The sequence below is a fragment of the Rhinatrema bivittatum genome, chromosome 9 (assembly GCF_901001135.1).
Source record: "Rhinatrema bivittatum chromosome 9, aRhiBiv1.1, whole genome shotgun sequence".
Classification (NCBI taxonomy): Eukaryota; Metazoa; Chordata; class Amphibia; order Gymnophiona; family Rhinatrematidae; genus Rhinatrema; species Rhinatrema bivittatum.
In genome coordinates, this window is record NC_042623.1 from 103495297 (window position 1) to 103509713 (window position 14417).

Below are 14417 nucleotides of genomic sequence, written 5' to 3' on the forward strand. Positions count from 1 at the left end.
CTATGTTCGCCCAACCTAATGATGGGGGTGGATTTCTCCCCAAAACCCTATCAAATACTAACAACGGATACATCCACACTGGGCTAGGGAGCGCATGTGTTTTCACACCAGTGTTCGAGTGTCTGTTCCACATCATCCGACTAGAACTTCATGCAGTAAGATATGCTCTTCAGGCCTTTACACATATCCTTCAACACAAAAGCATACTGATCCAGAAAGACAACCAAGTTGCCATGTTCTGTGTCAGCAAACAAGGGGGCACAGGTTCCTGGGTACTATGCTTAGAAATACTGCATATTTGGCAGTGGGCACTCAATCATCGGGCTTCCCTACAAGCAGTGCATGTACCCAGCATAAAGAACACAAGTGGACAAACTCAGCAAAATATTTACTCCACATGAATGATCCATCGGACTCTCCACAGCCATCTGGATTTTCCGGCAATGGGGTTACCCAACCACAGACCTCTTTGTGTCGGACAAAAAAAAGAAAGTAGACAGATTTTGCTCAATCCGATGGAGTCCTTAGTGGATCTCACAAGATTTTTTTTCTGCTCGATTGGGTGCGCAATCTCATGTATGCTCTTCCATCCTTCCCACTAATTGGCATAATGATCCAGAAGATGATCAGAGACTAGGCTCACATGATATTGATTGCCTTGGCATGTCCCGACAGATTTGGTACGTGTATTTGATAGAACTGTTGTCACATCCACCAATACCACTGGGCAGTGGCCCCCACACTTCTAACACAAGAAGAAGGCTCTTACACCTTATCCCAGAATCTCTTCATTTCACTGCATGGATGTTGAACGCTCAATGATTAGAGTGTGACAACTGCCTTTAGAAGTAGAAGATATTCTTCTTGCAGCAAGGAAACCTACGTGCCACAATTATGCATTCAAATGGTGCCAATTTACTTTGTGGTGTCAGGCTAGTAGTCTAGACCCCTGATTATGCAACCACAAATCATTAGTATTATACTTACACCATCTCTCTACTCAGGGTTTAGCAACATCTTCAGTAAGCGTTCACCTTAGCACCATTGCAGTCTACCATGACCGAATCAATAATTCTGTAGCTACGCTTCCGCTGGTAGCCTAGTTCATAAAAGAACCGTGGAAAATTTGTCTACTGATCACTCATCCAGCCACACCTTGGAACTTAAATCCAGTCCTCCGACAACTCATAGAGTCTATGTTAGAACCAATGGAATCTGCACCTTTTAAATTCCTTACACAGAAAGTGCCTTTCTTGGTAGCTGTCACCTCAGCATGTCTCATTGGTGAGCTACAAACACTGGTGCACTATTCACCTTATCTTCAGTTTTTTCATGACAAAGTGGTACCCTGTACCAACCCCAAATTCTTACCCAAGTTGATAACTTCATTCCACTTACCAGTGTACCGGCACCATTTTATATAGCAGCAACTGTCCTAGGCCAGGGGCTTTGCATCAAGGTTTCTTCTAGAGCCCCACAATCATGGGCTCAAAATTTAGAGAATCAGGGTTGCCATTAAATAACTGACATCCATCAACCCTCCTTAAAGGCTGTGAACACTACTTTTGCAGCATCCCCAGCTATCCCTTGAGATAGGAAGACCACAGCCAGGAATTGAACCCTAGGGCTCTTCTGCATCCATTGAATCACTAGCATGCTCATTGCTGTCAGTTGTAAAGCACATTTGCATTATTACATTATTTTGTATGTTATACTGTATTGATATATTTGCTCTGACATAATATATTATGTCATAATGAGGATATTTCCATACATTTGCATCTGCTTATTAGAAGTATTGGTATTTGTTTAAAGCTGGATGTATTAACATTAACTCTGCTGCATTAACACTTGTAACATACATGTTGATAACCTTCATAAATATGCATTATGTAAGGTGGAGAAGGAGATATGGTAGTGCAGGATTTTCTTCTAATTCTCAAGAAGAACTTTGCACACACAACCTGTCTTTTCCTGTGTGTGCTTGGTATCAATGCTAAAAATAGACAAACACCAGGAAAGGAGGCAATAACTAGAAAAGCTCAGTCTTTAAATAGTGTTCAATATATCTCTTCAGTAGGGGTAGACCGGGTAACCACCTCAAAGGTGGTCTTACACTGGCTTCCCGAGATATATATTGAACACTATTTAAAGACTGCGCTTTTCTAATTATTATTTTCTCCTATCCTGGTGTTTGTCTATTTTTGGTTGGAGTACAGGATTATTGGGATTTCTGTTGTCTAGTCTTGGTATTAATGCAACAGAAAAAAATTCAGAAGAGCAGCTAGAGGAACCCATTCCTATTTTATGTACACATTGCACTCACACACTGCCAGTATGGAGAAGCAGTTCAGCTTTTTTTATTAATAATAATAATAACAATAATAAAAAAGCAACCGTGGTTAACAGCTGTAGATACTCTTTAGGGGAGGCAAAGTGGAGGACCGGGGAAGAAAGGGAATGGTGGGATTTATGAAAATTAATTGGCAAGATATGACATTGAGATTAACTGTGGTTTGTAATGTGGTGGTTATATGCAAACAAATCAGTTGTTTAACTTGGATTAGGTATGTTCTGCTCACTATAATAAGGTAATATATAAATGCTGTACAGCTACGACTGAACAGTTTAGAAAAGGTGACTGTTATAACATCTTTGATACTGAGAAAGGTCCAGAGTGGTGGTCTTGGCCACAGGTTGCCTTAGTAATTGAATTACATTTAGGGGTGCTGTGTACGTGTTACTTGGATTATCCTTCAGAGTTAAGCATGAAGGCTTTTAAATAAGATCTATTTATACTACCAAAGAGCAGGAGTTACAATTGAATTTGAAAGCTGTATTAAGCAGACTTTCGGGGTTAGATGGTCTATAGATAACTTGCTTACTAATGTCATTCTTTTACATTTGGCAAGGTTTCCACTCCATGACACACAGAGACTTGAGAAATGGTTGCGGAATATGAAACGTGGCTCATGGGTTCCTTCTAAGCATCATTACTTATGCAGCGACCATTTTACTCCTGACTCTTTTGATGTACGATGGGGAATTACATATTTGAAACCAAATGCTATACCAACTGTTTTCTGTGCAACACAGGAATTTAAGGTAAAGTATCAAAATAGTAATCTTCCACAAATCAAATATAACATCACATACCCACTACAAAGGCTTGTTGTAGTGAAGTGAAAGGTTAAAAAATCTATACAAAATATATGTATAATGGGCTGCATGTATCTAAAAGTTTCAGGTGTAAGAGTGGAGGTTTCTGCTGCTTGCAGCTGAAAATTTTTGACAAACATCATTTGATAGTTCAACTTAATTTGTATGTTTAAATATATCATACCATTCCTTATTGTCCATATCTGATAAGTCCAGGCAAGTGGGTTATGTCATCCTGCCAGCAAATGGAGACAGAAAAAAAGGTCAAAGCAGACTTCATTCACTGTGCTTTCAGCTCTTCTGTATTTCCCTGTCCCCAGCAAATGGTGCAGACATGTGGACTGAACTGTAGCTAGGAGTAGGCTGCTCCTGGGATGGCTTTAGGCCCAAATTGCCAGTGGAGTGTAGGCTGAGTCCTGGAGATGGTCCAGATTATGATCCTGTGAGACTGATTCTTCCTTTCCCCCCTTGGAAACCAATTTATATGGGATCTGAGTTCCCGCATCAGTGGGTCATACACCAAGTGGTCCATAGTGACTTTGTTCCCTTGGTGAGTCTGGCAGCAGGAGCTACAGACAAGGTTCCTAGGTCAACAGTCTTCGGGCTGATTTCCCTAGGTAGAGCATGATACTAAAAAGATGAAAAAAGGCTTACAGCACAACACCTCTTTCCCTGGACTGTCTCCCAATCTCCTATGGCACTGTGCAGGATTTGGACTCTGTCAGGAAGCTGCAGGTGATCATCCTCCCCTCCTTCCCTTTGCTAACTTCTGATTTCTCAAAAGGGGGATGGGGGGAAGGGAGGTGAGGGGTCATGGTAGTTCAGCATGTCAGCTGGTGCATTCTGCATGCTTTGTGATCAGGCATATGCAGGCAGGAGTGTGTGATCTATAGAAGGTTGCCATGCTGCCAAAAGCAATACTGGGTGGGTTCTCCAGTTTAAGCCCTGGATCCTATAAGAGAAGGCAGTGCTGTGGTACACACAGAGTAAGGCAGTGCACCCGTTTTGGCAACCTTTCTTTCTGATATTCGAACAGAGAAGTTCTGTGGGGGCTACAGATTTACCCTCAGGCGTGGCAGAATGTACACAGCTCCAGTTGACTATGGAATTATTGCAGCAAGTGATCTCCAAGCATGTTGGAGTTCTCTTGCCCTCTCTGTTAATGGAGTGATCAAGGGAACAACCTGTAAAACTGGCTTTCTTCCTTTCTACACAAATGAGGCTTCCTAGAGGGCCTTTTAAGACCAAATTAAGGGCCTCATTTTCTAAGGATTTTTCCCATAGTCACAGAATGGGAGCAAAGCTTTAGTAAATCAGACTCTAAGCTCGTGGGGCTGAAAATGACTGCCAGAAAAAAAATTCCCAGGGTCGTTCTGCTTGGACCGTGGCTTTCAGATTCCTTCTTGAGCACTTCCCAGCCATTATTCATATTCCCATATGGAAGAACCTCAGGTTGACCTTGGCAACATATGGGATACTAGAGTGCTGCTCTGGCTGGGGACAGTTCAAGGGAGTCAGCAGGATAAGAAGAGGAAGAGATCGTCATGTCTTCTTAGAAGCGGGGACTGTTCAGGAGATAGGAGCTGGTGACCCTTAATTATGGGGTATGATTTCTTTTATCTCTCGGAGGAGCAGCGAGAGTCACTGTAGGAGGATCCTACATTCTTAGGTGCTCAAAGGCCCCCTCCCCACCAATTGCTTTCCACTACATTGGATTGTTGGAGATGGGACGCCTGATTCCTGCCTTAAGGTGGCTCATACTTCGAGGGATCTATATTCCCTTCCCAGGAAAGAGAAGGATAGGGAGTTGGAGCACCATGAGAAGGAGTTGCCCTCATCTTTCAAAACCACATTTGGTGGAGGAAAGCAAAATGTTCAGGGACCCCCATGATGAAAGATTGTCCATGTTTAAACAGTCTTATTTTCTATAGTCTCTCTTTCCAGACTATGTGTCAGGATGCAACAGCTTTGTGACTCATGTTCTTATGCATTGTATCCAGCATCCCTCAGATTAGGTGACCTTTCCCCACAGTTAAGGATGTACAGAGGGGAGAGGTTTCAAACCTCCCTATAAGGGAGCCAACAGCTCCTGGACAAATTCACAGCTGGTGAGTCTTACATGGTGGAGGTAAGTGATGCTGGGAGCTCCTTTTGGTCAGAACTTATTAAAGATGGGGCCACAACATATTTATAAATGATCTAAAAAGGAATATGACGAGTGAGGTAATCAAATTTGCAGATGATACAAAATTTATTCAGAGTAGCAGATTGCGATAAATTGCAGAAGGACCTTGCGAGACTGAAAGATTGGGCAACCAAATGGCAGATGAAATTTTAATGTGGACAAGTGCAAGGTAATTTATATAGGGAAAAATAACTCATGCTGTAGTTACACGATGTTAGATTCCATATTAGGAACTACCACCCAGGAAAAAGAAGTAGGCATCATAGTGGATAATACATTGAAATTGGCTCAGTGTACTGCGGCAGTCAAAAAAGCAAGCATAATGCTAGGAATTATTAGGAAGGGAATGGTGAATAAAATGGAAAATATCATAATGCCTCTATCGCTCCATGGTGAAGACTGCACCTTGAGTACTGTGTACAGTTCTGGTCACTGCATCTCAAAAAAGAAATAGTTTTAGTGGAGAAGGTACAGAGAAGGGCAATCTAAATGATAAAGGGGATGGAACAGCTCCCCTATGAAGAAAGGCTAGAAAGGTTAGGGCTGTTCAGCTTGGAAAAGACTGAGGGGGGGGGGATATGATAGAGGTCTTTTAAAATCATGAGAGGTCTAGAATGGGTAAATATGAATTGGTTATTTACTGTTTCGGGTAATAGGACTATGGACACTCCATGAAGTTAGCAAGTAGCAAATTTAAAACTAATCTGAGAAAATTATTTTTCACTCAACGTACAATTAAGCTCTGGAATTTGCTGCCATAGGATGTGGTTAGTGCAGTTAGTATAGCTGGGTTTAAAAAAGGTTTGGATAATCAATTTGACTTAGGGAATAGCCACTGCTATTACTGGCATCAGTAGCATGGAATCTACTTAGCAGGTAATGGAGAAGTCCATTACCTGCTATTAAGTTCACTTAGAGAATAGCCACTGCCACTAGCAATGGTAACATGGAATAGACTTAGTTTTTGGGTACTTACCAGGTTCTTATGCCCTGGATTGGCCACTGTTGGAAACAGGATGCTGGGCTTGATGGACCCTTGGTCTGACCCAGTATGGCATTTTCTTATGTTCTTATGTTAATTTACAGCCATTCTTCTCAGGAGCTACCAGAAAGCAACAGCCATTGCAATCTCGGCCTTGTTATATAGTTTTCTCACAGGACAAGCAGGATGGTAGTCCTCACATATGGGTGACATCACAGGATGGAGCCCTGTTCGGAAAACTTTTCTGTCAAAGTTTCTACAAAGCTTTGACTGACACTGGCACACTGAGTGCACTGAGCATGCTCAGCCTGCAATTATCCCTGTGAGCCACAGGTGTCTCCCTCAGACTTTTTTTTCCGCTCTGCAGTAAGCATAGCGGTTAGGAGCTCTATGAGAAATTCAAACATTTTTTCCGCACAGAAACACTTAAACTTTTACTTCTCAAACACTTTTTCCCTGCATGGGTCACCCTTCACGTACATTTATTCGCTCGGTGAGTACTATGCCCTGTTTTTCGGTCGGTTCCTGTCACCTCACTGGCCTGCCAACCGACTGCGGCCTTCCCTCTCCCTATGTTTTCAGTTAGCCACACACAGCCTGCGAGTGACACTCTGCCTGGTTATTAGCACTAGTGGGACAGGGACTTCCATGGTTTCCGTTGCCGCCAGGGCCTCTGTCTATTCAGGTCCTTCGATTTCCTTGGTACCCTCGCGCAGTCTATGCCCCCATTGCTACAGTCGGTACCCCCTTCAGACCGTCCTGGATTCTTAGATGCCATCTGTACCCCTCCCCCCGCAGTACACTGATGCCATCAGTCCCTGCATCGCTTCTATCAGTGCCATCCATGTTTTTCATCCATGGCACTGATTTTTCCCTGGGTTTCATTGGTGCCATCATTGCCCGGATGGATGCCATCGACGTACACCTTGTCTCGTCAGTGCCATCCATACCCGGGGCACTTCCATTGATGCCAGGGTCATTTCCATCGATGCCCAGGTCCATTCCATCGATGGGCATCGATGCCCAGGTCCATGCCAAAGTGGATGCCATTTGTGCCAGTCGATACAGTCGACGCCCATGGCCATGCTGTCGATGCCGTTGGCACCCGCCTACATACATTGATGCCCTCTGCCCGCGTCGTTTCCATCTGTGTCTTCGTTCCTATCGATGCGGTCATCGACTCGATTGATGCCGGTATCATTTTTCCAATGCCAACGATGTTTTTTTGATTATTCGATGCCACATCGTTCCCATAGATACCTACGCCGATACTGTCAGTGCTTCCGTCACTGTCATCATTGCTCTGGCCAAGTCATCGATGTTTTTTCATATATATTTTGACGATACTCTCGAGGCCGCTTCGGCCGCCATCAATACCGACATAGCATCGCCACGTAATGCCCTCGCCTGAACACAGTGCTCCATGCTTTGGGTTCTTATTAAAGCCCTGTATTAGCCTACGACACTATATAGTTCCACGAGCAGTGAAGGCATGCTGACAGTCCGTCATCAGTCACCATCCAAGACAGCAAGGGCATCCATCTCGGCGCTGGGGAAAGACCGGGCCGAGCACCGTGGCATGCACTGTCACTGACATGGTGACCGGCCGCCACCAACGCCATCCAGCACATTGGTGCTATCCTTCTCTATGCTGGACAATGCTTGGGCCAAGCAACATCACCACTGCCATCGACACTGTTCCGCACAGTATTGGCAGTCCTTGGTGCTCCAGAAACACTGGAACGAGTTCCAAAGAATTCTGCACTGGCGTCATGAGACATCGAGCCGCTGCGACGAGGGCCGCGTTCACGAGCTGTTAATCTGCTCCCCTGTTCCCGAGGCGTGCCCCCCGGATATTTTTTGGGGGATTGTGGCCCTCCACAAAATACTACCGTGGTAGCGCCAGCCACACTCAGCCTGTCTCCTCTATACCTGCGCCACCATACCAGGCATCAGAGTTGAGAAGGGCGTCTACTCACTCGATGACTCCTGAAATCCACGGAGCCAGCAGTCCTTCACTGGCTCGTCCTTCGGCGATCCACGTCGGATGGTAAGTACCCGCTTCTGCGGCATTCCCATTGAGATGTGTTCTCTAATTCGGGCCACATGGTTCGAAAAGTTCTAGGTCATGTACCTTCCAAGAACCGTATTAGTGTCCACATATCACTATGCCAGCTGTCAGCCACGATACCAAGAGAACCTCTCTATTATTTCTTTGGGATTGCATCAGGGCATCCTCCCTTCTTCAGCAACAAGTCTCTGTACTGATTAATGCTCTGGCTTCTGGTTCCTGCTTCAGAACCAAAGTTCCAGGTGCATTCGCTGATCTGCTAATCACGAAATCCAGCAAATGCCTCATGTGCAAGTCCACCTCAAAGGCCGACGACAGGTCTCGATGTCTCCTTGTACAGCACACAGAAATGCGGGTAAGACTTTACCGCTCACGCTCCCGTGGGAGCTTACATGATATCCAAATTACATCAGACCCTCCAGTTGGACACCTTTTGGTCTCCCAACTGGCCAGATATCAGAGCGGCCACCCCACCTTGTTCCAAAGTTCCCGGTACACTCCCCCAGACGCCACAAAGCGCAGGGGGGGGGTGGTGTTTGGGGAGTTTTAATTACACTGTTCTTTCTTTCAACAGAAAGTAGTTACTCTCCGCCCAGCCTGGACCTCAGAAATACCAACTTTCTTCAGAAGGCACAGGTAAAATGGTATCTCTCATCACCATGCTTCCATATCACAGTAAGTACAATACCTCTAATCTTTCTGGCTGGAACAGGCAAGATGGCGGCATAGCAGGAAGCAGGAACGTGGTGCTCCACACTGAATTTATTTTTCTAATAATATCATGCCTGCTAAACGAAAAGGTAAAGTGAGGATTTACCCCACCGAATCCTTACCACCGATGACCCAGCTAGAAATTGACCGATTCCTGTCCGCTTCAGTAAGTCAGGGTACCGAAGAACCCGCTGGGAGCTCCTGTGGAAGAGAACAGGTGGCTCCCTTGGAGGAGGTTTCCCTGAGCCCTGAACAGCGCCAACCTCCAGCACAACGCGAGACCGATGCTGAACCAATTCCAGTGCACACCGATGACGCGGTGGAAGCGTCGGAACAGGAGGGGGGAGAAGCCTCGGAAGAGGAGCGCGCTGCAACGCCTCAGAACGCCGTGGAAGGAGAAACTCCCGGCGAGAGAGGAGAGACTGGGCTTCAGAAAGCCGGAGGAGGGGTGCGAGAGAGGCCTTCTGCAGAAGATCAAGCCCAGAGTACATCTTTACCTGGAGGTGAGTCCGCGGTCAGTTTTACAAGACCGCAGACTATTACATTGGAAAGCATTTGGGAGGTTATGGTGGGTCTGGGGGCCTCCATGAACAGATTGGAAAAGAAGATGGACTCTGTTGCCCAAAATTCTCAATCGAAAATAGAAGAAGTCCAGGAACAGATAACCCAGATGTCAGTTAAAATCGGCGAGGCAGAAAATAAAATAAATACAATACAAGAATTCAATGGAACTATTCTACGAGATCAAATATCTTGCATAAGGAGACTGGAGGCTATGGAAAATAGCTTAAAATACTTAAATATTAGGATTTTGAATTTTCCCAAGGTGGCGGGAGAAATCCCTTTCACTACACTAAAAAGGTTTCTCACCGAGGTTCTCTCTTTTCCGTTTGATAAATTGCCATCCATAAATTGCTGTTATTTTGTTAATAAGAGAACCTCGGCTGGAGGAACAAATGTGGTAAATATTCAAGCTAACCTGACCAGTTTTCTTGAAAATTCAAGTATGGATGTTATAGAGAGGTACTCTCTTGGCATCCTTTATTTATAAGCAAGATGTAAATTCAATTATGAAAATGTATTTTAGGAAATTTCCCTCGACTTACTATGACCAGCCGGTGAAACTATTTCCAGATGTGGCTCAGGCCACACAAACTAGGAGAAGAGAATTTCTTTCCTTTAGACAGAAAACGATTGATTTAGGATTTTCTTTTGTTTTACGGTATCCATGCAAATGCATATTAAAGAGAGGTAATGAAGTATATGTTTTCTATCAATTTGAACAGTTTAAGAAATTTGTGGAGGCCAGGTTACCATCTACTTCCTCCCCAATAGCTACCAATATGTAAGGGTAAGAAATATGAAACTGGAGAATAAAGCTATGTTAATGCCCTGATTTTAATTAATAAGAATAGTTTTTCTAAGTATTCTCTTCCTAAGTTTCTTTACTTGCCTCTTCTGTGTAAGGTCAGTTTCAGGAGAAGACTATTTCCCTGTGAGGGGTCCATTCTTTCAATCTCTCCTTTCCATCAAAGGAAGGAAGAACTTGTAGATATCACAGAGGGCAGAGACTGGCTCTAGCTTACTGCAAGAGAGACAATCATGGAAGGTCTTGCTACTCTTTCAGATTAGATACTTTCTTCTTAGGATTTAAGCACACATGTCCTCTGCTACAGGAGGTCTCCTAGTCTTGGAAGCGAGCTTAGTTTTGAAGAGATCTAGCATCCCTTCTTGAGTTTTCTAGGAAAGCATCTCTGAATTTTCTTCAGGTCAGCTCCTTGATGGCCTTTGGTAATTTTAAAGGAAAGAGTATCTGTCTAGTATGCTCCTTTTTTTGGAGGGTAGTGTTTCACTTCTGTAGAAATTAGACTTTTCTCACTTATGAGTGTGAGAAACTCCGGCGATGCATGCCAGGACAGGAATAGCCACTTCAAATCTGTTATAGGTGTTCTTTAAGATGTTTGTACAAGACCAGTTTCTTCTCAGTTAAGACTGTGGTCTGTTAATGTATCATGTTAAAGCACAGTGCTTTCTAAGGCATTCATTTCACTAGTAATCAAGGAATGGGGCACATTGGCTCATTACAGCAACAGTTTGTAGGTCTCAGAGGGCCAGTGATCCTGCTCTTTGAGAGCACAGGAATCCTCATATGCAGAGTCAGAAGATAATGGTAGGGCAGCTCCCTTGCCTCCATTGCATCCCTGTTCTAAATACCTTGGAGTGGGTGTGCAGGTTGGGAGAGGTTATGCCTTTAACAGTGAACCCTGAGAGCTAAAGTGACTTAATCCCACTGGGTGGAGCTTTGGTACATCCCACTTGTCTGACTGGTCTGGCATGGCTGTTAAGGAAGCTGACATTTTTAAACTTATCTATTAATTTCCTTTCCTTTAGTCCTGCCAGACCAATCCCGAACCCACCCAAGGAAGCCATAGCAAACAAGGGTTCTCAGTCAAGTTAAAAAGAATCTATTAGTGAGTACATTGTTGCCCACTCTGAAGACATCTGGCCTAATTGTGAGCTTAGTGTACGGATTCTTATTCCTAGGTTAATAACCATTGAATGAAGATTTCTTGCTGTATCATGTTTTGGTTGTGATGGTTATTTGGAAATCAAAATGAACAATTGTCTTTGTCTTAGCTTTGACGTACATTACTGAAGAGTTGAAAGCAGCACCAGTTCTTTATAGAGGCAGTGAAATAAGCTTTGAGCTATTTTCTTTTCACTGTATCTGCTGGCAGAAAATAATCCACTTGTCTTGACTGGTCTGATGAGACTAAAGGAAAGGAAATTAACAGGTAAGTTTGTTTCAGCATTAATGTTTACCTAGTACTGTAAACTATCTATTCAGATAATTATTAGCTTTTATAGCTATTATCACAGCACTAACCCTGTTGACCTGTAAAATAGATCACATGCTTACAAGGTCCTTGCTATAGATTTCTTGTAGCTTTAGGTGTTGTGCTTAAGGAGAGTGATTCCTATCTTTTTTGTGACTATCTACTATGACTGGATTGGTCCTTCTGAATAGCATTAAAATGAATGTCCATGCAAAGAGTATGAACTGTTTAAAGGAATTTCGGACACTTACTCAAAGCTGCATAGTTAATAGGAGAAGTGGGATTTTAATCTAGGTCTCCTGGTTGCTCTGCCACAGCGACTGCTTCCTTATTTTACTTAGTTGAAATACTTTGGTGCTGTATGTGTGTGTGTTCAATTTAATGATATGTTTAGCCTTTTGAAAGTGGCTTTACTGTTCATGAGTTAAGTAACCATCTACAGCTAACCTGATGTTTTTTGTAGTGTTGAAACAAATCTGTTTCATATTAGTGAAATTTCATCAGGTAACTTAAGTAATAGGTAATTTGCTTTACTTAGTGTAAATCCCATTTATGTTAGTATAATTAGATAAGTAATGTATAGACAGAGTTTGTGACTTGTGCTTGGGGCATGGCAAATGTGTTTTAAAGTGATTTAAGAATTAAGTAATGCAAGCACTGCAGACTATATCATTTAAACACTCAAATTTTATGGGGAATAAATATGACACTAAATGATAGAAAGGGAATCTATATTATTTCTATCTCCTTTTAAACCATATTTTTGGAGGAATTCTGTGCCACTGCACATCGCAGAATGTGCACAGAATTGCTCTCCCTCATAAGAATTTTATATTCTGCAGAATTTGGGCTGCCTGCCCAAGCTAGTAGGAGTGAAAGCAGTGTGATTTAAATTGCTGGATTCCTCCCTCACCTGTCGCTCTCACCACCCTCGATCAACCTGCCAATCCTTTCCTGCTTTCCTCCACCACTCACAGTTTATCCCAGCATCAGCCAAGAATAACTGATGCCTTCTGGGACCATGCAGCTCTCGGTTTGAGCCGTGCAGTGACTGTACTCTTGCTGGTCTCATGAGGTTGAGACATGTGGCTCCCAGTTACAGAGAGAGCCACACAGTGCCAGAAGACATCAGCTGTTTCAAGAACAATGCTAGGGGAGCTTGCAAGCTGTAGAGGAAGGTGAAAAGGGGCTGGCTGGTTTTTTGAGGGGGTCAGGTTGGAATGATGGGCTGGCTGGTTGGAGGGGAGAAATAGCTTGCAGGTTGATTGGGGGAGTTGAGGGCCTGGCTGGTTCAGTGGGAAGAGAGACCATGGTGGGAGCAAGCTAGGGATGGGGGAGAGTATGTATACGAGGGAAGGTGAGGTGAGACAGGGTGGAGACGGTCTTCTGCTTTATGGTTTGGACCTGTGATTTTTCGGGATTTCAGTTTGGCAATCCACAAAGTCTGAGAGGAACTCTGACTTTTGCAACTGCTGGGATTTCTGGCAACAACTATGGATGTCGCTCTGTTGCCACAATTCACAGCTCCAAGAAGACATTGCCTGCAGCTTGAAGCTTCCTTCAGGCTCCATGGATTTCAAATTAAAACTCCTAAAAACCACTATTAATTAGTACTACAAGGAGGCCTTGCACCAAAATTTGGAAATTACTTTCATATTTAAGAAATAACTTTGTTCTCTATTATAGTTTTAAATTCATTACTACTTGTTTGTGATTCATTGTGGTGTTTTGACAAATGGAATGTGCATAATTTTGCAAAATTTAAAAATATTGTGCATAGAAAATTTTTGGTACAGAATTCACCTAGGAGTAAAACAATTGGGAATTCTGTTGTAGTATTCTCATCAACTGAAAGAATAAACTTATTTTTTGTTTATCATATTCACTTTAGAATGGCAGTACGTCTGATTATTTAACCAAAATATTCAGCATTAAGATGGTGAAAACACTGACTGTTGTTCAGGGGTAGGAAAAGATAGTCTGCAAAGTAGTGTTACAAAGCATTATAAGGAAAATCCCTGATTTATAAATGAATTTTCATAAGTTGCGTGCATAAAAATTAGCACTAGCACACACAAAATAGCACATATGTGAAAACATGCTATTTTCAAAACAACTTGCACATATAAATCGGGGTCCACAAATAACTTTATACATGTAAGAAAGGGGCAAACCAGGGACGGGGCCAGCATTCACACACACAAGTTACTATTGCTATTTTAAAACTTGCCAAAGTGGTGCACATATGTCTTACGTGTATTTACTTTTCTGCTCAGTATGTGGTGTAAGGGATTTAAACATCATTAAAGTGAAAAAATGACTGGGTAGAGGGTCTGGGTGCAATGAGGAGACTTCAGGCTAAAGAGCCAGTAGGGTTTTCATTAGCTGCACATGGACTGGGCGAACTGGTAGACTAACTGGTAAAACTGGTTATTTCATTGCACATGCATGTTATAAAATACCCTGATTTAC

General features: G+C 43.2%; 1 protein-coding gene across 12 annotated transcripts in view; it reads left to right on the forward strand.

Annotated features, from left to right (window-relative positions):
• THAP5 (THAP domain containing 5) overlaps positions 1 to 14417 on the forward strand; it is a 49119-nt gene that overhangs the window by 32003 nt on the left and 2699 nt on the right. For 9 of the 12 annotated variants that reach the window (XM_029615000.1, XM_029614994.1, XM_029614992.1 and 6 more), the window contains one exon: positions 2913 to 3105. The exons of the other annotated variants lie outside the window; for them this stretch is intronic. In XM_029615000.1, coding sequence (XP_029470860.1) covers positions 2959 to 3105 — 147 coding nt within the window. In that variant the 5' untranslated portion in view covers positions 2913 to 2958. The remainder of the gene's footprint in view (positions 1 to 2912; positions 3106 to 14417) is intronic. 12 annotated transcript variants of the gene reach the window in all.